The sequence below is a fragment of the Sphaeramia orbicularis genome, chromosome 17 (assembly GCF_902148855.1).
Source record: "Sphaeramia orbicularis chromosome 17, fSphaOr1.1, whole genome shotgun sequence".
Classification (NCBI taxonomy): Eukaryota; Metazoa; Chordata; class Actinopteri; order Kurtiformes; family Apogonidae; genus Sphaeramia; species Sphaeramia orbicularis.
The window spans coordinates 54,984,587-55,011,233 of record NC_043973.1 but is presented as its reverse complement, the minus strand read 5'-3'; the positions used below and the strand labels follow the sequence as shown (position 1 = coordinate 55,011,233).

Genomic DNA, 26,647 nt, shown 5'->3' with positions numbered 1-26,647 from the left:
TGAACCTGGTTTCAACAGATCTAAAAAGGACAAGTGTCGTAAATATTACAAAATAAATACTTCCACTCGTCTCAAACTGAAATATTCCAAGTGTTTATCGTTAATTGACGACAAAGGAACAAAAGTCAACATAGAAACCTGTGGGATATTTGACTAAACATGACATAAAACCACCTGGGGTTGAATTGCTGTTGGTCGAATTAGCTCCAATTATTTTACTCCTTTTTCTCCTTTCCAGTATTTTTTTTTCTCACATTGACTAAATTCAACATCAAACATGATTCATATCAAATCCATGAATTAAAGTGGTTTTAAAAACAATCTTCCATATTCTTTAATCTGATCGGGTTCTGGTTGGTTGTATTTTCGGGTTGTTGTTCGGACTTTGAGAACAGTTCTTGTCGGTGTCAGATTCACTGTGTTTCTGCTTCTGGAAACTACAGGATGTTTTTTGGAAAAGGCGTTAAACTAACCGTAGAAACCGGTGAGTGGAATTAAAAGTGGTTTTATCTGGATGCTGACTGGATCCGACAGATGTGGAACTGATCGGACCACTTCACCGACATGTTGATGCTTTAATCGTTCCCTTCAGAAAAACGCAATAATTCAACACGTACACTGCAAAGAATATCCTGCTGGAAATGAGCCTAATATTCCAAAATCTGGTGAAATTGCCTTATATCGAGCAAAAAAAATCTGCCAATGGAGTCAGAAACTGAATATTGACTAGAATTCTAAAAACTAGCAAAAAAGTCTGATATAAAAAAACCCATAATGTGCCTTAAAACGAGACAAAAAACAATGATTAGTATAAGAACAATAGATAATATTAGAGAATATTTTCTTATTTTAATAAAACTTGATCAGTGTAATTTTCTTCCTGCACTGGCAGATATTTGTACTTGAAATAAGACATTTGAACGAAATAATCAGTTGAATTTTCTTATTTTTGTACAGGCCTTTGTGACCAAATAGTGCACATTATGCGGGGGTTCGCATTTTTTCCAAAAGGACACATATTTGCTGCAATAATAGCATATTTCCATGCAAAATATGAGGGGCTCGCGTGATTTAATAATCCCCACATTTTTCAGCATAAAGTTTCAAAATATAGCATTGTAACTTTACATGGGTAGTGGTGTAACGTCATAGGCTAATGCGTCCACAGAAGGAAAACTAACCGCAAACCTCAGAAAAATTCCTCCAAGAGGATAAAAAATACAAGTGTTAGTTTGTGAATCACAACGAACATTTAAGTGGATTTAAAACATTAAATCTGTCAAATCCAGTTCAACACTGACATAGTTTATGTACAAATATTTGAAAATACTTCACCAATAAAAATGAAACAGGTTTTTAAATCTGAAAACGAGTTAAATTTATCAGATAAATGGAATAAAATATGATGAACGGAAATATTGAACGGGAAGGTTTGGTTGAGTTTAAATATAAATCCGCAGTAAAAACTGGAAAAGCAGATACTTTTACTGCAGTACTGGGTCAAATACTACCATTCCACATCAAATCTGGAGAATCTGGACTTCTGTGTGTATTTAATGGGATCATCCAGGGGTCAAAGTGTGACTGTTTGCAGACGATGTGATTGAATTCGTCAGTATTTGAGCTAAAGTTTTTGTTGAGGGAATGAGAACTGTGTGACTGGATCTGGAAACTGGAAACTATTATTTGGAAAAGGAACCAAACTGACGATAGAAAGCAGTAAGTGGAATTATTCTGATGTTTGTCTCATCCACGTCGGTGAGTTTAACGTTATTGAAAGCGTTATTTGTTGGTTTCCGTCCGTGCTCGTTCGAGTTTATTCTCCTGTCCTTTTTAATGTCTTCATAAACTGTTTGATCTAAAGTCATGCATCATATTCTCTAATATTTTGACTAAAATCAACCACAAACCATGGATCTCTAATGGGGTTTATCACGGGGGGGTCAAACATGCGGCCTGTGGGCCAAAACCAGCCGCCAAAGGGTCCGATCTGGACCATTAATGAATGAATGAAATGAAAATATTACACTAAGATATTAACAATAAATGGTGTTAAAGTCATGTTAGTTCAGGTTCCACATTCAGACCAACAGGATCTAAAGTGGGTCAGAACCAGGAAAATAAGAACAGAACCTAGAAATAACCACTAATACAAACCATTCTTTGTTTTGTAATAAAGTAAAATTACATGAAAATATTTACATTTACAAACTATCCATTATAACTGTGAATAATCTGAACAAATTTGACCAAAATGAACGGCCTTGCTATAAACCAATATTCAGTGTGTTCTTAAACGTGTGTATTTTAGATCCACTGTATCTGTACGATAGAATGAACATGTAGAACTGATCAAACTGAACCTGAATATTGGTAAAATTACACTGATTTTACTCAGAAATTTCAGGTTTTTCATGTTCTTCACATTTTTTAGGATAGTTTATAGATGAAAACTTTTTCCTTCATGTTATTTTATTTTTTTTACTCTAAAGCACAGGTGTCAAACATGCGGCCTGGGGGCCAAATCCGGCCCCCCAAAGGGTCCAGCCCCTAGGATGAATTTTTGAAATGCAAAAATTACACTGAAGATATGAACAATCAAGGATGTTCAAATCATTTTAGGTCAGTTCAATCTAAAAATGATCCCACCGGTGAAATACCATCATAATAACCTATAAATAATGAAAACTGTGAATTTTTCTCTTTGTCTTAGTGTGAAAAAAGTTTCATTACACGAGAATATTGACATTTACAGACTAGCCTTTTACAAAAAATGTGAATATCTGAAATGTTCTAACAGACGTATGTGGAATTTTAATAATATACTCCCTGTTATTTAATATTTTGTGTATTTGTAGATCCACTGTGATCTGTAAGTTGTGATTCAGTTGTATAAATGATAAACTAAGGTGTAATTGTTAACATTGCACTTATTTTACTAAAGAATTTTCAGGTTCATATTTGTTCATGTTATGTTCGAGTACAATTCACAGATGTAAAAATTTACATTATGGAATTTAAATTTTTTCCACTCAAAAGTTATTATTATTCTATTATTTATATTATTTGACTAGTCTGGCTCACTTTAGATCATATCAGGCTGAATGTGGAACTGAACTAAAATGAGTTTGACAGCCTTGCTTTAAAACATGCAAAATGTTTGTATTAGTCATTATTTCTAGGTAGTTCTGTTGTTATTTTTCAGGTTCTGATCCACTTTAGATCATATTGGTCTGAATGTGGAACCTGAACCAATATGAGTTCAACATAAATGACGGAACATAAGAAGAACATTTCCATACCGTAGAAATTCTGCAGTAAAAGCTGTGAGTTAGTTGATAGCTAGAATGAAAGTGTGGAACCTTCTGGAGGATGAGGACAGATGGTTCTAGTTGAACTCCTATCCACTGTGGGACTGGATCTGGATCCAACAGGAGGCTTTTATTTGGAAACAGAACCAAACTGATGATAAGCAGCAGTAAGTAGGATTCAAACCTTCAACCTGTGAAGGGTTAGAATGAGTCTGGAGATGTTCAGGATTTACTTCATGTATAGCACAGTTGTCAAACATGTGGCCCGGGGGTCAAAACCAGCCCGCCAAAGGCTCCGGTCCAGCCCTGGGGATGAATTTGTGAAATGCAAAAATTACACTGAAGATATTAAGAATCAAGGATGTGAAATTTATTTCAGGTCAATTCAATCTAAAGTGGGTCAGACCAGTAAAATATTATCATAATAACCTATAAATAATGAAAAACATTTCCCCCTTGTTTTTACCATAAAAACAGTAAAATAACATGAATGTTTACACTGATAGAATAACCTTTTAAAAAAATTGTGAATAACCTGAACAAAAATGTCTGAAGAATGTGGAATTTTAATAGTATTCTGCCTGTTTTTAAATGTTTTGTGTATTTGTAGATCCACTGCGATCTGTAAGTTCTGATTCACATGTATAAATGATAAACTAAGGCGTAATATTGTTAACATTGCAAATATTTTTCTAAAGATCTTTCAGGTTGTTCCTATTTGTTCATGTTATGTTCAAGTACAGTTTGTACATGTAAACATTTTCATTAAGGAATTTTGCTTTTGTCACTCAAAAACATAGAGAAAACATTGGAGTTGACATTACTTGTCAGTTCTTATCCTATTATTTATATTATTTTACTGGTCCGGCCCACTTTAGATCATATTAGGCTGAATGTGGAACTGAGCTAAAAGGAGTTTGACAGCCCTGATGTATAGTAAAAGTATACACTTCCACTTCCTACAAGTAAAAGTACTAAAACTGGACATAAACTCTTGAGAATCTGGACTTCTGTATGTTTAATGGCATCATCCAGGGGTCAAAGTGCGGCTGTTTGCAGATGATGTGATCCAGTTCATTAATATTTGAGTTCAAGTTTTTGTTGATGGAATGAAAACTGTGTGACTGTAACTGGGAACAGGAAAATGATATTTGGAAAAGGTACCAAACTGACGATAGAAAACAGTAAGTGGAATTAAACTATTCAACTTACACCAACAAAAAATAATTAATTAGCTACTCAAATAAACTCATCTTGAATAATATAAAACAGAAATATTCTTAAATTGTTACCAAAGCTTAATAATAATAATAATAATTATAATAATAATAATCTTAAAAATTGAAATGAAATATGATCAGAAGTGTTTCTTTATATTAATATTTTGCATTAATTCTAATCATTTATTTATTTTTTTTAGTACATGGTGACTTATTTCATGTATTTTAAGACTGGTGTAAATGATCAGTATTTATCTGGAGAAAAATCCACCTTTAACTGGATCATCCAGGGGTCAAAATGCAACTGTTCGCAGATGATGTGATTCAATTCATCAGTTTGAGTTCAAGTTTTTGTTGAGGGAATGAAAACTGTGTGACTAGAACTGGAATCAGCAAAATGATATTTGGAAAAGGAACCAAACTGATGATAGAAAACAGTAAGTGGAATTATTCCAATGTTTATTAAATCCATGTCTGTACAAAGAGAGAAAAAACATGTACAATGGTTTGAAAAGTTTCAGTGTTTTTCACAAATGAATGTTTCAGTGTATAGAGTTAAAAAGACAGGACAGCAGAGCCTAAAAATCCACAGATCAACTGTAAAAACCATCAAATATACAAATTCAACCCACTTTTAAATCCACTGGACATGATCAGAGTTCATGTTTAATGGAAAAGTGCAACTTTTCGCAGACGATGTGATTAAATTTGTTAGTGTTAGAGTTCAAGTTTTCGTCGAGGGAGTAAAAACTGTGTGACTGGAACTGGGTCAAACTGGAAACTAATATTTGGAAAAGGAACAAAACTGATGATAGAAAACAGTAAGTGGAATTATTCCAATGTTTATCACATCCATGTTGTTACAAAGAGTGAAAAACACATACAATGGTTTGAAAAGTGACGTAACGTAAAGTTTCAGTGTTTTTCACAAACATTTCAATGTCGAGAGTTAAAAAGACATGACAGCAGAGTCTAGAAACTCACAGACCAACTGTAAAAACCATCAAATATATTTAACTTTTAATATATCAAAAATAAAAAATCTCGATAAATAAATGTTGTGTGCAAAATATAAACAGAAAAGTGCCCTGTTTTATTGGTAAGAAAAATACACTAAAAACTCATTAATGAATAAATGAACCTTTCACCAAAAAACAATTAATTAGCTCCTCAAATTAACTCATCTTGAATAATATAAAATAGAAATGTTCTTAAAATGTTACAAAAGCTTAATAATAATAATAATAATAATAATAATAATAATAATAATAATAACAATTGAAATGAAATACGGTCAAAAGTGTTTGTTTATATTAATATTTCACATTAATTCTCATTATTTATTTTTTCAGTACATGGTGACTTATTTCATGTATTTTAAGACTGGTGTAAATGATCAGTATTTATCTGGAGAAAAATGCACCTTTAATGGGATCATCCAGGGGTCAAAGTGCGACTGTTCGCAGATGATGTGATTCAATTCATCAGTTTGAGTTTAAGTTTTTGTCAAGGAAATGAAAACTGTGTGACTGAATCTGGGATCAGGAAAATGATATTTGGAAAAGGAACCAAACTGACAATAGAAAACAGTAAGTGGAATTAAACTATTCAACTTTCACCAACAAAAAATAATTAATTTGCAATTCAAATTAACTCATCTTGAATAATATAAAATAGAAATATTTTTAAATCTTTACCAAAGCTTAATAATAATAATAATAATAATAATAATAATAATAATAATAATAACATAAAAAATTGAAATGAAATATGGTCAAAATTGTTAATTTATATTAATATTTCACATTAAATCTCATTATTTATTTATTTTTTCAGTACATGGTGACTTATTTCATGTATTTTAAAACTAATCTAAATGATCAGTATTAATCTGGAGAAGAATCCACCTTTAATGGGATCATCCAGGGGTCAAAGTGTGACTGTTCAGAGATGATGTGATTCAGTTCATTAGTGTTTGAGTTCAAGTTTTTGTTGAGGGAATGAAAACTGTGTGACTGGAACTGGATTCAGCAAAATGATATTTGGAAAAGGAGCCAAACTGACGATAGAAAACAGTAAGTGGAAATATTCCAATGTTTATCACATCCATGTTGGTGCAACAAGCAAAAAAACCCGTACAATGGTTTGAAAAGTGACATAATGTCACAGACAAACTTCTCAATGTCATCCACTAAAATAAAAGAGTTAAAAAGACACGACAGCAGAGCCTAGAAACCACAGATCAACTGTAAAAACCATCAAATAGACAAATTCAACACTCATTTAAATCCACTGGACATGATCGGACCAACGACGGGAATCAACTCTTCTTTGGTTCTGATGTAAATGTGGGTCAGACTTAGTCCAGTAGTCCAGTCCGGTGGTGTTCCATTTTGTTTGTCTGGAGGATCTTGTGCGTTCGGAGGGTTCCGTGTGGGTGTGTTTTATTTAGCATGAAGCAGTGGCTGACGGTTGAGTTAACGAAGCTGTTTTTATCAGTGTGTGTCTACGTTTGGAAACTCAAAGATGGAGTTTGGTTCAGGAACCAAAGTGGCCGTGCAGTTGGGTACGTTGGAATCATCCATTTGGAAAACATCCTCACATTTTTAACAAATGTTTTACATCAAAACATTAAAGAAAACAAATGAATGCACTTTCAGATTTAGATGTATTAAATACCATGAAGCTTAAATAAAATAGAATAGAACAGAATAGAATAGAATAACCTTTATTGTTGTTGTTACTCCAGTCAGTGCAACCATACTACTAATAAAAAACAATACATCAGAAAATTACAATAGAGTTAATCTGAAATTATACAAACTAAAAATAAGATGCAAAAATAGAAAATCAAATTTTAAACAAAACTAAATACAATAGAACTAAAAACACAACAACAACAAAAAAGACATAAAATATTAATAGACACAATATTAACAGTATGTTTATGTACAAACTCAAGTTTATTTAAAAAAAAATAGTGCATTTATGTTTGGATAAATATTGAATAAATATTGCATCGTTATTGCAGAAAAGAAGGTTACTGGACAGTTTGTAGAACATAATTCACATTATACAGAGTTAGTGGGTATGATTGAAAGAGACTGCATGAGAAAAAAAAAAATTGAGTGTGTATTTTAATTTAATGTGTAGTTTGAGTTCAAGTTTTTGTCGAGGGAATGAAAACTGTGTGACTGGATCTGGAGTCCAGAAACTAACTTTTGGAAAAGGAACCAAACTGATCATAAGCAGCAGTAAGTGGAGTTATTCTACTATTTATGTCATCCATGTTGGTACAATGAGCAAAAAAACCATACAATAGTTTGAAAAGTGACGTGTTTTTCACAAATGAATGTCCCAATGTCGTCAACAAGAATAAACGAGTTAAAAAGACATGACAGCAGAGCCTAGAAACCCACAGATCAACTGTAAAAACCATCAAATATACAAATTCAACACACATTTAAATCCACTGGACATGATCGGAGTTCAGGTTTAATGGAATAGTGTGACTGTTTGCAGATGATGTGATTAAATCAATCATAGTTTTTATCAAATGAATGAAAATGGACCATGTTACGTAGGATTTAATGTCATCCTTTGGTTTATTCAAAAACATTTTAAAGCAACACATTTGGTTATTTTCACTGAACAGAAAGACAATGAAAAACTGTAATCTAACGGTAAAAACTACCTTTGAGATGAAGCAGAAAATACTCCAAGTACAGTCGAGAAGAAGTCAAAGGACATATTTAGACTTCTGACATGTAAAAGGACTAACATTCGACATAAACTCTAAATCAGTGGTTCTCTAACTTTTTACAGTGGACTACCCAACTCCGGCTTCAGCATGTTTGATTAAAAAAAAAGGAAAAATTAGTTCTTGTTTTTATTTTCAAAACTTTGTGAAGAAATAACATGTATTTAACTTGTAATATATTAACAATAACAAATCTTGATAAACAAATGTTGTGTACAAAATATAAACAGAAAAGTGCTCCGTTTTATCAGTAAGAAAAATAAACTAAAAACTCATTAATAAATAAATGAACCTTTCACCAATAAAAAATAACTAATTAGCTCCTCAAATTAACTCATCTTGAATAATATGAAACAGAAATGTTCTTAAATTGTTACCAAAGCTTAATAACAATAATAATAATAATAATAATAATAATAATAATAATAATAATAATAATAAAAATATAAAAATTAAAAAATTAAAAAATGAAATGAAATGCGGTCAGAATTGTTTATTTATATTAATATTTCACATCAATTCTCATTTATTTTTCCAGTACATGGTGACTTATTTCATGTATTTTAAGACTGGTGTAAATGATCAGTATTTATCTGGAGAAAAATCCACCTTTAATGGGATCATCCCGGGGTCAAAGTGTGACTGTTCGCAGATGATGTGATTCAATTCATCAGTTTGAGTTCAAGTTTTTGTCGGGGGAATGAAAACTGTGTGACTCAATCTGGGATCAACAAAATGATATTTGGAAAAGGAACCAAACTGACGATAGAAAACAGTAAGTGGAATTATTCCAATGTTTATCGCATCCATGTCGGTACAAAGAGAGAAAAAACATGCACAATGGTTTAAAAAGTTACAGTGTTTTTCACAAATGAATGTTTCAATGTATAGAGTTAAAAAGACAGGACAGCAGAGCCTACAAACCCACAGATCAACTGTAAAAACCATCAAATATACAAATTCAACACACATTTAAATCCACTTGACATGATCAGAGTTCAGGTTTAATGGAAAAGTGCGACTGTTCACACACGATGTGATTAAATCAATCATAGTTTTTATCAAATGGATGAAAACGGACCATGTTACGTAGGATTTAATGTCATCCTTTGGTTTATTCAAAAACATTTTAAAGCAACACATTGGTTATTTTCACTGAACAGAAAGACAATGAAAAACTGTAATCTAACGGTAAAAACTACCTTTGAGATGAAGCAGAAAATACTCCAAGTACAGTCGAGAAGAAGTCAAAGGACATATTTAGACTTCTGACATGTAAAAGGACTAACATTCGACATAAACTCTAAATCAGTGGTTCTCTAACTTTTTACAGTGGACTACCCAACTCCGGCTTCAGCATGTTTGATTTAAAAAAGAGGAAAAAATAGTTCTTGTTTTTATTTTCCAAACTTCGTGAAGAAATAACATGTATTTAACTTTTAATATATTAACAATAACAAATCTTGATAAACAAATGTTGTGTGCAAAATATAAACAGAAAAGTGCTCTGTTTTATCAGTAAGAAAAATAAACTAAAAACTCATTAATAAAAAAATGAACTTTTCACCAACAAAAAATAATTAATTAGCTACACAAATTAACTCATCTTGAATAATATGAAATAGAAATGTTCTTAAATTGTTACCAAAGCTTAATAATAATAATAATAATAATAATAATAACAATAATAATAATAATAATAATAACATAAAAAAAAACAATTGAAATGAAATACGGTCAGAAGTGTTTGTTTATATTAATATTTCACATTAATTCTCATTATTTATTTTTTCAGTACATGGTGACTTATTTCATGTATTTTAAGACTGGTGTAAATGATCAGTATTTATCTGGAGAAAAATGCACCTTTAATGGGATCATCCCGGGGTCAAAGTGTGACTGTTCGCAGATGATGTGATTCAATTCATCAGTTTGAGTTCAAGTTTTTGTCGAAGGAATTAAAACTGTGTGACTGAAACTGGATTCAACAAAATGACATTTGGAAAAGGCACCAAACTGACAATAGAAAACAGTAAGTGGAATTAAACTATTCAACCTGTGAAGGGTTCAAAGGAGTCTGAATCATTTAGTAAGAGTTTAAAAGATCCAATAGCAGAGCCTAGAAACCCACAGATCAACTGTAAAAACCATCAAATATACAAATTCAACACACATTTAAATCCACTGGACATGATCGGAGTTCAGGTTTAATAGAAAAGTGCGACTGGTCACAGACGATGTGATTAAATCAATCATAGTTTTTATCAAATGGATGAAAACGGACCATGTTACGTAGGATTTAATGTCATCCTTTGGTTTATTCAAAAACATTTTAAAGCAACACATTTGGTTATTTTCACTGAACAGAAAGACAATGAAAAACTGTAATCTAACGGTAAAAACTACCTTTGAGATGAAGCAGAAAATACTCCAAGTACAGTCGAGAAGAAGTCAAAGGACATATTTAGACTTCTGACATGTAAAAGGACTAACATTCGACATAAACTCTAAATCAGTGGTTCTCTAACTTTTTACAGTGGACTACCCAACTCCGGCTTCAGCATGTTTGATTTAAAAAAAGAGGAAAAAATAGTTCTTGTTTTTATTTTCCAAACTTCGTGAAGAAATAACATGTATTTAACTTTTAATATATTAACAATAACAAATCTTGATAAACAAATGTTGTGTGCAAAATATAAACAGAAAAGTGCTCCGTTTTATCAGTAAGAAAAATAAACTAAAAACTCATTAATAAAAAAATGAACTTTTCACCAACAAAAAATAATTAATTAGCTACACAAATTAACTCATCTTGAATAATATGAAATAGAAATGTTCTTAAATTGTTACCAAAGCTTAATAATAATAATAATAATAATAATAATAATAGTAATAATAAAAATATAAAAATTAAAAAATTAAAAAATTAAATGAAATGCGGTCAGAATTGTTTATTTATATTAATATTTCACATCAATTCTCATTTATTTTTCCAGTACATGGTGACTTATTTCATGTATTTTAAGACTGGTGTAAATGATCAGTATTTATCTGGAGAAAAATCCACCTTTAATGGGATCATCCCGGGGTCAAAGTGTGACTGTTCGCAGATGATGTGATTCAATTCATCAGTTTGAGTTCAAGTTTTTGTCGGGGGAATGAAAACTGTGTGACTCAATCTGGGATCAACAAAATGATATTTGGAAAAGGAACCAAACTGACGATAGAAAACAGTAAGTGGAATTATTCCAATGTTTATCGCATCCATGTTGGTACAAAGAGAGAAAAAACATGCACAATGGTTTAAAAAGTTACAGTGTTTTTCACAAATGAATGTTTCAATGTATAGAGTTAAAAAGACAGGACAGCAGAGCCTACAAACCCACAGATCAACTGTAAAAACCATCAAATATACAAATTCAACACACATTTAAATCCAATGGACATGATCAGAGTTCAGGTTTAATGGAAAAGTGCGACTGTTCACAGACGATGTGATTAAATCAATCATAGTTTTTATCAAATGGATGAAAACGGACCATGTTACGTAGGATTTAATGTCATCCTTTGGTTTATTCAAAAACATTTTAAAGCAACACATTTGGTTATTTTCACTGAACAGAAAGACAATGAAAAACTGTAATCTAACGGTAAAAACTACCTTTGAGATGAAGCAGAAAATACTCCAAGTACAGTCGAGAAGAAGTCAAAGGACATATTTAGACTTCTGACATGTAAAAGGACTAACATTCGACATAAACTCTAAATCAGTGGTTCTCTAACTTTTTACAGTGGACTACCCAACTCCGGCTTCAGCATGTTTGATTTAAAAAAGAGGAAAAAATAGTTCTTGTTTTTATTTTCAAAACTTCGTGAAGAAATAACATGTATTTAACTTTTAATATATTAACAGTAACAATTCTTGATAAACAAATGTTGTGTGCAAAATATAAACAGAAAAGTGCTCTGTTTTATCAGTAAGAAAAATAAACTAAAAACTCATTAATAAAAAAATGAACCTTTCACCAACAAAAAATAATTAATTAGCTACACAAATTAACTCATCTTGAATAATATGAAATAGAAATGTTCTTAAATTGTTACCAAAGCTTAATAATAATAATAATAATAACAATAATAACAATAATAATAATAATAATAATAATAATAATAATAATAATAACATAAAAAAATTTAAAAAACAATTGAAATGAAATACGGTCAGAAGTGTTTGTTTATATTAATATTTCACATTAATTCTCATTATTTATTTTTTCAGTACATGGTGACTTATTTCATGTATTTTAAGACTGGTGTAAATAATCAGTATTTATCTGGAGAAAAATGCACCTTTAATGGGATCATCCCGGGGTCAAAGTGTGACTGTTCGCAGATGATGTGATTCAATTCATCAGTTTGAGTTCAAGTTTTTGTCGGGGGAATGAAAACTGTGTGACTCAATCTGGGATCAAAATTATATTTGGAAAAGGAACCAAACTGACGATAGAAAACAGTAAGTGGAATTATTCCAATGTTTATCACATCCATGTTGGTACAAAGAGAGAAAAAACACGTACAATGGTTTAAAAAGTTTCAGTGTTTTTCACAAATGAATGTTTCAATGTATAGAGTTAAAAAGACGGGAGAGCAAAGCCTACAAACCCACAGATCAACTGTAAAAACCATCAAATATACAAATTCAACACACATTTAAATCAATAATAATAATAATAATAATAATAATAATAATAACAAGAAGAAGAAGAATATAAAAAAAAGTAAAATACAGTCAGAAGTGTTTATTTATATTAATATTTTGCATTAATTCTCATTTATTTATTTTTTCAGTACATGGTGACTTATTTCATGTATTTTAAGACTGATCTAAATGATCAATGTTTATCTGGAGAAAAATCCACCTTTAATGGGATCATCCAGGGGTCAAAGTGTGACTGTTCACAGATGATGTGATTCAGTTCATTAGTGTTTGAGTTCAAGTTTTTGTCGAGGGAATGAAAACTGTGTGACTGAAACTGGATTCAACAAAATGACATTTGGAAAAGGCACCAAACTGACAATAGAAAACAGTAAGTGGAATTAAACTATTCAACCTGTGAAGGGTTCAAAGGAGTCTGAATCATTTAGTAAGAGTTTAAAAGATCCAATAGCAGAGCCTAGAAACCCACAGATCAACTGTAAAAACCATCAAATATACAAATTCAACACTCATTTAAATCCACTGGACATGATCAGAGTTCGTGTTTAATGGAAAAGTGCGACTGTTCGCAGACTATGTGATTCAGTTCGTCAGTGTTTGAGTTCAAGTTTTAGTCGAGGGAATGAAAGCTGTGTGACTCAGTCTGGATCAAACTGGAAACTAATATTTGGAAAAGGAACCAAACTGACGATAGAAAGCAGTAAGTGGAATTATTCCAGTGTTTATCGCATTCATGTCGGTACAAAGAGTACATGTACAATGGTTTGAAAAGTGACGTAACGTAAAGTTTCAGTGTTTTTCACAAATGAACATTTCAGTGTATAGAGTTAAAAAGACAGGACAGCAGAGCCTAGAAACCCACAGACCAACTGTAAAAACCATCAAATATACAAATTCAACACACATTTAAATCAATAATAATAATAATAATAATAATAATAATAATAATAATAATAATAATAACAAGAAGAAGAAGAATATTAAAAAAAAGTAAAATACAGTCAGAAGTGTTTATTTATATTAATATTTTGCATTAATTCTCATTTATTTATTTTTTCAGTACATGGTGACTTATTTCATGTATTTTAAGACTGATCTAAATGATCAATATTTATCTGGAGAAAAATCCACCTTTAATGGGATCATCCAGGGGTCAAAGTGTGACTGTTCACAGATGATGTGATTCAGTTCATTAGTGTTTGAGTTCAAGTTTTTGTTGAGGGAATAAAAACTGTGTGACTGTAACTGGATCAAACCGGAAACTAATATTTGGAAAAGGAACCAAACTGACGATAGAAAACAGTAAGTGGAATTATTCCAATGTTTATCACATCCATGTTGGTACAAAGAGAGAAAAAACACGTACAATGGTTTGAAAAGTTTCAGTGTTTTTCACAAACGAATGTTTCAATGTTGAGAGTTAAAAAGACAGGAGAGCAGAGCCTACAAACCCACAGATCAACTGTAAAAACCATCAACTATACAAATTCAACACACATTTAAATCCACTGGACATGATCGGAGTTCAGGTTGAATGGAAAAGTGCGACTGTTCGCAGACGATGTGATTAAATCAATCATAATTTTTATCAAATGGATGAAAACAGACTTTAGCTTTAGTCTTTAGTCCAGGTTTATTGAACTTCGATGGTTTTCTGACCTGATGTGGACTGGACTCAGGTGTTAAACCTTCAGATCCAGTCCAGTGAGTCTGTTTTACTGAAGGTCCATCTGATAGAAGACAGTCCACAGTTGAATGGGGTCCAGGTCTTCAGAAAAGCCTCCATGTGTCCCGGTTCATGCAACGTCTTTTCTTAATGTTTTTATTCTTATAACACAGAGCAGCAGTTTGTACGTGATGTACTAGACAATATATGATCAGTATGATAAAGAAATATCGATGATAAGTGTGTAATATTTAGTCTAAATAAATAAATAAAGAGTGTTTAGACCCTGGTCTGCAGACTGGTCCAGACCCATTTTTTGTGGTCTGGGTGTTGTCTTGGTCTCAGAGAAAGTGGTCTTGATGGGATTTGTACAAAAACTGCATTATCCCATAATAGTATTATTATTTATGAGGTGTTCTCTTCAAGACATGAGGACAATAGAATAGAATAGAATAGAGAACATTAGTTTGAACTGGTCAGGACACCTTCCACCAGCACTTTCTGCTCCACAGTTCAGATGAGGAACCAGGTCACATCCATTTGAACTCTGGTCTGTTTTCAGCCTTGGTCTTGCCTTGGTCTCGTTACCCTCTGGTCTTGGCATTGTCCTGGTCTTGGTCTTGTTCTTGGACTTGTCTTGGTCTCTGTACCCTCTGGTCTTGGACTTGTCTTGGTCTCTGTACCCTCTGGTCTTGGTGTGTCTTGGTCTTGGACTTGTCTTGGTTTCGGTACCCTCTGGTCTTGGTGTGTCTTGGTCTTGGACTTGTCTTGGTTTCGGTACCCTCTGGTCTTGGTGTGTCTTGGTCTTGGACTTGTCTTGGTTTCGGTAAATGTTCAAATGCTTTTTAATGGGGGCTTCTGGGGTCACTAAAGGTTCTGGTTTCAGCCTTACTTCAAAAGGATCGGTAGTCCACGTAAGATGAGTTGTCAGAAATGGTCTAAAGGCTGGTTGTGTGTCGGTGGGTTTTTGTTCCTCCTGTTGGCTGTGGGTGAATGTCGGAGTTAAACAACTGTTTGGACGTGGAACAACGCTATTGGTCCAAAGCAGTAAGAAAAAACATTTAAATACCTTCCATTAGATGAAACAGAACTGTAGTGATGAAACAGAACTTTATTGATAAAATAGAACTTTACTGACCCTCCAGTAAATGAAGGTTCAAGCAGCGGAACAACCTCGTATGTACAGATAGAAAATGAAAAACAAGGAAACAAGAAAAAACAACAATAATAAGTATAGAAACAGGAGGAAAGCAGGCAATTCCACATTAGAAATACAAGTATTAATATGCATCGATATAATAATAATAAGGATAATAATGATAATAGTTGTGATGGTGGTCATAATAATAATAATAATAATAATAATAATAATAATAATAATAATAATAGTTACAGTAATAATAATAATAATAATGATAATAATGATAATAATAATAATAATAATAATAATAATAATTATTATTATTATAAAAGTAAATAATACTAATAATAACGTTAGTTTACTTCTATTTTAAGTCCGTTATTGCGCAAATCAAACATGTTGATGTGACGGGACTAAATCTGATCATAATCCACCATCTTTACTGTGGAACTATGGGACCGTTGGACAAACACCAGAGCAGTTGTTGGTTTGAAACCCAACACTGTGTGACTGATTCTGGACTCAGAAAACTCCTGTTTGGATCCGGAACCACATTAACCATTGAACCCAGTGAGTCTCATGTCATTTATTGATCCGGTCATGTGTCCATTAACTGTTTCCAAGGTTACACATTCATCAAATGCATATTTAAACGTCCTTCTTTAACCTAAACCATCTACTGATCCAAACTGTTTAATTCCTGTTGATCCACTAATCTTATCAATTCATGTCAGTAATTGGTGTAAAATACAGTTCTTCATCTTTTCATGGTCATCAGATATGACTATATTTGGACATTCAGAGGCTCCGTAGTTACCGTGGAAACACCGTCATCTTCTCCAACATTGATTCCCCAGTCAAACCCATGGAGTTGGATCAATGACAGTGAATGGACACACTGGGTTTATGTTCAAAAATAAGTAACATGAACATAAATGAATTTAAAAAAAAAGACAAAATAACAAAATAATGTGGGAAAAAAGCAAAATGTTAACTAAAATGAAATAAAAAACAATAACTTAAGCAACAAAATGAAAACAACAACAACAAAAAAAAAAACAGCCAGACTAGCCAATAAAATGAAATAAAATGAAATGTAAATCAACAAAATAATAAGCAACACGAAGAAAACAAACCACAAAAAATAAAATATGCAATAAGTACAAATAAAATAACACGTAAAATGAATAAAAATGAACAAAATAATAAGTGTGTCCGTAGTTATCGTGGAAACACCGTCATCTTCTCCAACATTGATTCCCCAGTCAAACCCATGGAGTTGGATCAGTGACAGTGGATGGACACACTGGGGTTAGATGGATTAAATCATAAATACAATCAAAATTTACAAAATGATAAATATTGTAAAAATATAAGCAAAAATGTCCTAAAATAAAGTAAAAATGTATAAAACAAAAAACAAAAAAAGGCAAAGTGATCAATAACATGAGCAAAAATGAATAAAGAATCAACAAAATAATATGTAACGTGAACAAAATAAGTCAAAAGCTGGACAAAATTGAAGATTAAATAATAAAATAGGCAACAATTGATTGAACAAACAATCAAATAAAACACTGATTCACCAGTCAAACCCATGGAGTTGGATCACTGCACTGGGTTTATGTTCAGTTAGTGACAGATTGGACTGAAAAAGACACTGTTTATTCAGTTTTCTCTGCTTCTGATATTAACAGTAATACATTTTATTTATAGGCGCCTTTCTTGGGTTTATATAGAGATTAAATAAAATGAACCAAAAAAAGTACAGAATAAAAAATAACATGAAAAAAGAAGCCCAAAATAGACTAAAACTAGAAGCACTTGGAGAGCGCAGACCTCCGCCAAGGCTGATCAGTGGCCCCCCCGTGGGCCCCCCCACCCCCGATCACCACCAAAATTTAATCATTTCTTCCTTATCCCATTTCCAACAAACCCTGAAAATTTCATCCAAATCTGTCCGTAACTTTTTGAGTTATGTTGCACACTAACAGACAGACAAACAAACAAACAGACAAACAAACAAACAAACAGACAAACAAACAAACAAACCCTGGCAAAAACATAACCTCCTTGGTGGAGGTAATTAAGTAAAGAATGAAATAAGCAACAAAATGAATAAAAACAGCCAAAGTCATCAAAAAATGGACAAAAATGAATAAAAAATTAACAAAATAATAAGTAACATGCACAAAATAAGACACAAACTGAACAAAATTGGGGAAAAAAAGAAAATATAAAAAATAATAACATGGAGGCAAAAAAAAGCAACAAAATGAACAAAACCAGCTAAAGTAATGAATAAAATGAACAAAATTGATTAAAATAACAAAACAAAAACCTGAAACACTGATTCCCCAGTAAAACCCACGGAGCTGGATCAATAAAACTATAAAATAATACAATTATATATATATATATATATATACACACACACAACACAATAAAAGTAAACTAGAATGAAAAATCCAAAACTATTCGAACCTTGGTTCAGTCGTATGTTATTGATCAGTACTGATCGACTGTGTGACTGGAACTGGTTTAACTAAACTCCAGTTTGGATCTGGAACCAAACTCCTCGTCTACGATCGTGAGTAAAAACTACGATATCATAACTTTACTGTATTTACAGAGTTTTACTAAACATCTGTGTGAATTAAAGGGAACAAATCCATAATCTGATCATAAACGGAGAAAAACCACCAAGGAAAATCTGAAACGGACAGAAACATGAGTCTGGATTTCAAACCCACCTGATGTGAATTGAACTCTTTGAGCTTTAGTTGAAACTGTTGAATCTTATCAGTTTTCGGAGTGAACTCCAGAGTTTCAGCATCTGAACGTTTCATTTGCGATCTTTAAAGTGAAGTCGCAGTTCTGGACCAGACTCTGTCCACTGTGTGACTGGAACTGGTTCAACTAAACTCCAGTTTGGATCTGGAACTAAACTCATCGTCTACGATCGTGAGTAAAAAAATAGAATACGGGAACTTTACTGTATTTACTCACAGCGGGGTCAAACATGTGGTCCGAGGGCCAGAACCAGTCCACCACAGGGTCCGGTTCGACCCACAGGATCAATTAGACTGAAATTATTTGAACAATCAATAATGTTCAAATCCTTTTCCTTTTGAAATACTGTCAGAATCAACTGGAAATACTGAAAAAAGCACACTATCCTCTGTGTTTGTGTTAAAAAGAAAAAAAGAAAGAAGAAAAATTACACAAAAATATTGACATTTCCAGACTAGACTTTGACAAAAATATCGGACTAACCTGAACAGTTTAAACCAGTGTAACTGTTCCAATATTCAGTGTGTTCTTAAATGTGTGTTTTAGATCCACTGAACATGTCGAACTGATCAAACTAAACCTGAATATTGGTCCAATTCCACTGGTTTTTCTTCATAAATATCAGTTTGTTCATGTTATTCACATTTTTTAATGGATAGTTTATACATGTAAACATTTTTCAAACTGTCATTTTCCTTTTTTTTCCTCTAAAACATGGGTCAAAGTTTGGAGTTGACATTATTTCTGTATTATTCTGTAGTTATTGGACTGGTTCTGACCCAGTTCAGATCATACTGGGCTGAATGTGGAACCTGAACTGACCTGTTTGAACTGGTTTGGATCCAGAGCTGGAAAGTCCGACTGTTTGCAGACAATGGGATGGAATTCACCATCATCTCTGAAGAGAAAATTCAGTTTTTGGAGGAAAAAAATGAAAAAAAGAAAAAAAAATGCTAAAACTACAGCAGAACATTGTTCAGATTACACTTATTTTTCTACAGAATGTTCAGGTTGTTCATATTTGTTGGTGTTATGTTCAAGTGCAGTTTGTAGATGTAAACATTTTCATTATGGAATTTGTTTGTTTTTTTTCACTCAAAAACAGATCAACTTTGATGTTGATATTATTGATCAGTTCTGATCAGATTGTTTTTCCTGGTTCTGACACAGTTCAGCTCATATTGGGCTGAAAGTGGGACATGGACTGGCCTGGGTTTGACCCCCTGAACCTGGACTGGCCTGGGTTTGACCCCCTGAACCTGGACTGACCTGGGTTTGACCCCCTGAACCTGGACTGATCTGGGTTAGACCGCCCGAACCTGGACTAACCTGGGTTAGACCCCCTGAACCTGGACTGACCTGGGTTAGACCCCCCTGAACCTGGACTGACCTGGGTTAGACCCCCTGAACCTGGACTGACCTGGGTTAGACCCCCTGAACCTGGACTAACCTGGGTTAGACCCCCTGAACCTGGACTGACCTGGGTTAGACCCCCTGAACCTGGACTGACCTGGGTTAGACCCCCTGAACCTGGACTGACCTGGGTTAGACCCCCTGAACCTGGACTGACCTGGGTTAGACCCCCTGAACCTGGACTGACCTGGGTTAGACCCCCTGAACCTGGACTGACCTGGGTTAGACCCCCTGGCGTATGTTTAACACAAGGACAATTGAATTTAAATTCAAGAGCAGAAACTTTCAACAGAATCTGACACTAGATTGGATGAACCGCAGCAGGTTCTGGTCCAGGTTCTGGACCAGACTTGATCCACTGTGTGACTGATACAAGTTCCAGAAAACTCCAGTTTGGATCTGGAACCAAACTCCTTGTGTACGATTGTAAGTAAAAACTAGAATATCATAACTTTACTTTATTTACAGAGTTTTACTGAACATCTGTGTGAATTAAAGCGAACAAATCCAGAATATGATCATGAACGGAGAAAAACCACCAAGGAAAATCTGAAACGGACAGAAACATGAGTCTGGAAGATGACACTAAAGGATTTCAAACCGACCTGATGTGAATTGAACTCTTTGAGCTTTAGTTGAAACTGTTGAATCTCATCAGGTTTTGGAGTGAACTCCAGAGTTTCAGCGTCTGAACGTTTAATTTGCGATCTTTAAAGTGAAGTTGCAGTTCTGGACCAGACTCCGTCCACTGTGTGACTGGAACTGGTTCAACTAAACTCCAGTTTGGATCTGGAACTAAACTCATCGTCTACGATTGTGAGTAAAAACCAAACATGAGCTAATGTGACGCAGTTTTTCGCACAAATACCAATAATTCGCAGGTTTGGTTTCAATCCCAGATAACTGGAATGAATGGAGCTGATGGGTCACAGTGTGTCGGATTATTGAATTAACACTGACGAATAAATTGGTGTCATCTGCAAAGAGTCGGATCTAACACCACTTTATACTGATGACATTATTAATAAAAGAAAAGACAGCGTTCCTACTGAAACATGCCCAAAACAGACCAGAATATGATCATAAACGGAGAAAAACCACTGAAAAAAAGCTGAAACGGACAGAAACATGAATCTGAGGCCTTTCAAGGTTAAAAAACACATATTTAATATTGAAATAATGTAATTGAAAAAAAAAAAAATCTTCTGTTTTTAGTAAATATGACTTCATGTTGTAGACGGTTAGTTTTCAACAAAGTTTATCATATTTTAGATTATTTCTTTGAACTGAGTTTAAAAACTTATTATAATCATCAAATGTAATTTTATTTCATGAATTCCAATATGTTTGATCAAAAAGTCGACATTTATTCATTTATTCGATGCAAAAATAGATGATTTGCATTTTTCAATAATCAATAAAAAACACGTCGATGTGTTTGTTTCTTAATTGAACAGAAAATCAATCAAACTGATTCAGAATCGAGCTGAACTGTGGGGTGTTCGAGTGTTTCCTGTAAATGTTCATTATTCCAGTTGCAGGTTTTTGTTGAACTTTAACTCGGAGTGTGAATCTGAACAACGCGAAAATAATTTTTGGTTCGGGAATTCATCTCCGAATTCACACACGTGAGTAAAATAACGGATAAAATCTGACATTTATTCATTTATTCGATGCAACAACAGAAAAAAAATAAAGAACATTCAACTCAAACGTCGACATTGAAACGTGTTGATAAAGTTTTTGTAAATAAATAAATATTATGATTTATTTAGAGTTAACAATATGTTCATGTTAACGATGTAAGTTAATCAAAGATGGAAAAGTGAATTCACAAAAAATAAAAAGTACAAACTCTGCTTTTAAGATACAAAAAACTAAATTAATGACAAGAAAAAATTGCATATATGTCCTGTTTCTGCGGTTTTTTACAACATGTACTGGATAATAATGGAAATAAACAGAACATAATTAAAGATCTGTATGTGGAAATAATAATAATAATAATAATAATAATAATAATAATAATAATAATAATAATAATGAAATGAACAGAATGATTTAGTTCAGTGTCCGATATTAAACAGGAATATTTAGTGTCTTTGAGTTGAATTGTTCAACGTTGTGTTAGCACTACATTGAAAAAATAAAAACACTTGTCATTATGAGAATAAAGTCGTAACATAATGAGAACAAAGTCGTAGTTTAAAAAAGTCATAATTTAATCAAAATAATGTATCTTTATGAGATTAAAGTTGTAATATTTTGACAGTAAATTCACACTAGTGCGATAAAATGTCATAATTTAGGAACTGTATTTGGCCTGTGTGTGTAAACCCCAAATGAAAATAGAACCTCACAAATGTTCCCAGTTCTCCATTAATGTGACCAGTGGGTACGACTTTATTCTGTAAATTACGATATTTTTCCACCCGTTTTTAAATTACGATGTTATTCTCGTAATATTATGGCTTTGTTCTCCAAATATGATGACATTATTCTCGTAAAATTATGACTTTTTTTTTAAATTCAACTTTATTCTCATAAAATTACAGGTTTTATCTTGATAATTTTTACGACTTTATTCTCGTAGTGTTTTTATTTTCGAATGCACTATCGTAGAATCCATATTTATTCATATATTCAACTCAATTGGCTGAGTTTGAGTCGATGGTTTTTGTCGAAGGTTCATCAATGTGCGAACGTCGGACTTAAATTATTCTACGGAAATCCACGGGAATTAAACTACAGGTCCAGGATGGTGAGTCGGATCCAAACCCACAAACGTGACGTTTATCAGTTGAATCAGTTGAATTCAATAATATTTGAGTGGTTTAATCAATAGTTTTCAGGCAATGGCTGGTTGAGTTTGATCAATGAAATAATTATTTTATGACACAATTATAAAATAATTATTGGACGTAATTAAATCAAAACAGAAACAAGAAAAAACAGAATGAATTAATTTGTTTAATTTCACATTTGAATATTTTATTGTTTTCCAGTAAAAACCATAAAAAAATGACGCATAAAAATACGAAAACAGATAAACGAATGTAAAAGGCATCGGGTCGAATTATTATTGCATCACTGAAGTGGAAATAATTCAACATAAAAACAGGTTCAAACTACGACAGTGCATTAGCATGAGGAAAGAAAAACACGATGACCATAAGGTCGTAAGATATCAAAATAAAACCCATAAATTTATGGGAATAAAGTCATATTTTGAGAATAAAGGCGTAATTTAAAAACAAAACTACTACTAAAGTACTACTTGATCACATGACTGTTTCCTTCCATCTGATTGGATCACAACCTGGATTGGATCCGGAACAAATGCTCAGGTTCTGAATCTGAATTTTTAAGACACAAGTTTGTGTTTTGGTCGTCGCCATGTTGGCTTTTGGAGCCAGAAGTGACCATATTTGGACAAAAAGGGGTGGAGGTGAAGTCCAAGGGGTCATGGGTAGAGGGTCCAATAAATCCAGGACAGGTCTACGTCCAGATCCAGTTCCAGGTCAAGGACTAGGTCCAGGTCTAGGTCTAGGTCTTGTTCCAGGTCCAGGTCCAGAATCCAGGTATAGGTCCTGTTTCAGTTTCAGTTCCAGTTCCAGGTCTAGGTCCAGTTCCAGGTCTGGGTCTAGGTCTAGATCCAGGTCCAGTTCCAGGTTCAGTTCCAGATCCAGGTCCAGGTCTATGTCCAGGTCCAGGTCCAGGTCCAGGCTGACAGGGTTCCTCTTTTGTGTTTCAGGGGAAGAGTATGAACCGTCCTACTACAAACTGGAGGGGAACGGCACCAGCGCATGCCTGGCCACCGGCTTCAGCCGCAACAACGGCACCATAGACAAACCGCTGTTCAACACGTCGGAGGCCGAGCGGATCCACGGAGACTCTCTGTACAACGACGTGGTCCTGACTGGACCTGAAAACCAGGACCAGTGTAAAGGTGAGACCCAAGTCCTGACCGTCAAACCATCAACAGAAACATGTCAGGGTTAGAACGGAGAACGGAAATACGGATGACAAGACTGTGAAGAGAAGGACGTCGGACAGATGGCGTTTTCCCATCATGCACCAGGGTCTTAGAACAGTCTCCAAAATGTTCATAGACATTCCTCAAGGGTTGGACAAAGGCCACTGTGTTTGTTTGTGTTTGTTTTTGTGTTTGTTTGTTTGTTGTGTATTAGTCGTCTTAATGGGTCTTATGTAAATAACGCCTGACCGGGTTCTTCTGTGTTTCAGATTCTGGACCGGTTCCATGTGAGGAGTCTCTGCAACCCGGTTCGTATTCACCCTCATAAATCTATGTCCTACTTTTCCGCTCTGGTTCTGGCTGTGTTCTGTTCTGGTTCTGACTCTGTCTCCTGGTTCTGGTTCTGGCTGTGTTCTGTTCTGGTTCTGACTCTGTCTCCTGGTTCTGGTTCTGGCTGTGTTCTGTTCTGGTTCTGACTCTGTCTCCTGGTTCTGGTTCTGGCTGTGTTCTGTTCTGGTTCTGACTCTGTCTCCTGGTTCTGGTTCCAGATCCCACGGTGAACTTCGTGTCTCTGACGGTCCTGGGTCTGCGTCTGCTCTTCATCAAAACTGTGATCTTCAATGTCCTGATGACGCTGCGTCTCTGGCTCCGCCCATGTGAGTTTACCACACCTTTAATCACATGGCCCCACCCATGTGAGTTTACCACATACGTAACCTTTAACCACATGGCCCCGCCCACCTAGAGTCAAAGGGCAGAAACACGACAATCTGAACAGTGGATTATTTCATATTAAAGGGTTGATGGTAAAAACGGACGACCCACTTCAATTTAGTTGAAGCTCCGCCCCCCCCTCAGGTGCGTGCAATTTAAATCCTCTAGCTCCGCCTCCTCCTGGTTTTTAATTAATTTGGTCGTCATCACATTAACGTTCACCTGAGGGTTCAGGAGACGACGGCAGTGACTTCCTGTTTCAGAGTCACATAGTTTCCCCATGCCCCGCCCCTTCAGCAGCCTGGAGGTGGGTCCTATTCTGTTTGGTCCAATGTGAGACGTGTATTCACAGATGATTGACAGATTAGTAAATAGAGAAACGGTCAGTGTCACGATCCTGGTGGAGTCAGGTCAAAGGTCACAGGTCAAAGGTCACAAGTTGAATCGTCTGCATCATTGATCCTGTTTGTAGGGACCATAAACATCCCATAATAACTGTCATTAATCAGCTCATGATGCGTTCACTGTCCCTTCAGAAATAGGATCATCCATAAACACTGGTTCAGTCGTTTCAGTTTATTATCGGATTTATTTCAGAGTTCATTAGTGACATAGAATCAACTCATGTTTAGTTGAATGTGTTTTTCATTATTTTACTAAATTTGTGTTTGTTTTTCATTATCATTCACCCGGTATGATCCGGTCCGGTCTGGTCCGATCCGGTCTGATCCGGTCCGGTCTGGTTCAGTCCAGTCCAGTCTGATCTGGTCCGGTCTAGTCTGATCCAGTCTGGTCTGATCTGGTCCGGTCTGATTCGGTCTGGTCTGGTCTGATCCTATCTGATCTGATTTGGTCCGGTCTGGTCTGATCCGGTCTAATCTGGTCCGATCTGGGCCATGATATGAATGTATGAAATGAAAAAGTGACACTGAAGAAGTTAAGCATCATTCTGGTTCTGGTTCAGGTTCAGACCAACTGGATCTAAAGTGGATCAGAACCAGTCAAACACCGTCACTATAAACTACAAATAATGACAAATACACACTGAACTTTTTATTTAACTTGAACTTTTTATTTTAAAATTACACAGATTTTTCTTCATTCATGTCAGTTTGTTCATTTTATTGTCGTTTTAATGGATAGTTTCAACTTTTTCCTCCCGTCATTGGACTGTTTTTCTCTAAAACAGACAAAAGTTTGTATTTGACATTTTTGAGTTTTTATTTCTGCTTCGGATCCTGTTGGTCTGGATGTTGAACCTGGACTGATCTGAGTCTGACCCTGGTTTAGACCCAGAACAGTTCAGTCAAACCCACAACGACCGATGAGCGAACAAACAAACAAACAAACAAACATCAGGCGACACGACTTCAACACGATGACGTTCAGTTGAATTCAACTCATTCCTGTTTTTCTGTTTCTTTTTGTTTCAGAAACGACGTCGAGCGTCGACTCATGGTTTCGCTTCTTCTGCATCGTATAAAACTTCCAAATATCGCCGCTAACGTCGCCGTCGGCAACAGAAACGCTTCATGTGGATCAGTTTCAATGTTTCATCTGTTGGTGTAAATATCCGTTTAAAATGTGTTTGAACGTTTCAATAAAAGCTGAAAAAGGCTTCGTGTGTCTGTGCTTTATTATTATTATTTGTACTTCAGTGTCAGAGGGAAGAAGCTGAAGCTGAAGTTGAAGCTGAAGTTTGAGGCGTTTGTTGACCTCCACTGGTTTAAATAAATTCTTGTCTGTGTCGGACTGAAGGCCTTGTTTCTACTTGAACCTCACCGACCTAATGGCGTCCCACCAGGATCTGTTATTGGACCCCTTTCGTTTCCATAAACCATTGAAACCAGGGCTGTTTGAACTGGTTTTGGTTCCGGTTCCACATTCAGACCAACCTGATCTGCAGTCAAATAAGAACAGAAGAACCTTTAAATAA

At 34.2% G+C, this 26,647-nt stretch overlaps 1 gene segment (V, D, J or C); it reads left to right on the top strand.

Annotated features, from left to right (window-relative positions):
* The window catches only part of LOC115437881 (T-cell receptor alpha chain C region-like), a 73,861-nt gene extending 47,530 nt beyond the window's left edge, over window positions 1-26,331 (top strand). Inside the window, 4 exon segments of the C gene segment in view lie at window positions 23,776-23,970; window positions 24,267-24,305; window positions 24,546-24,653; window positions 26,145-26,331. Coding sequence covers window positions 23,776-23,970; window positions 24,267-24,305; window positions 24,546-24,653; window positions 26,145-26,146 — 344 coding nt within the window.
* The last annotated feature ends 316 nt before the right edge of the window (window positions 26,332-26,647 follow it).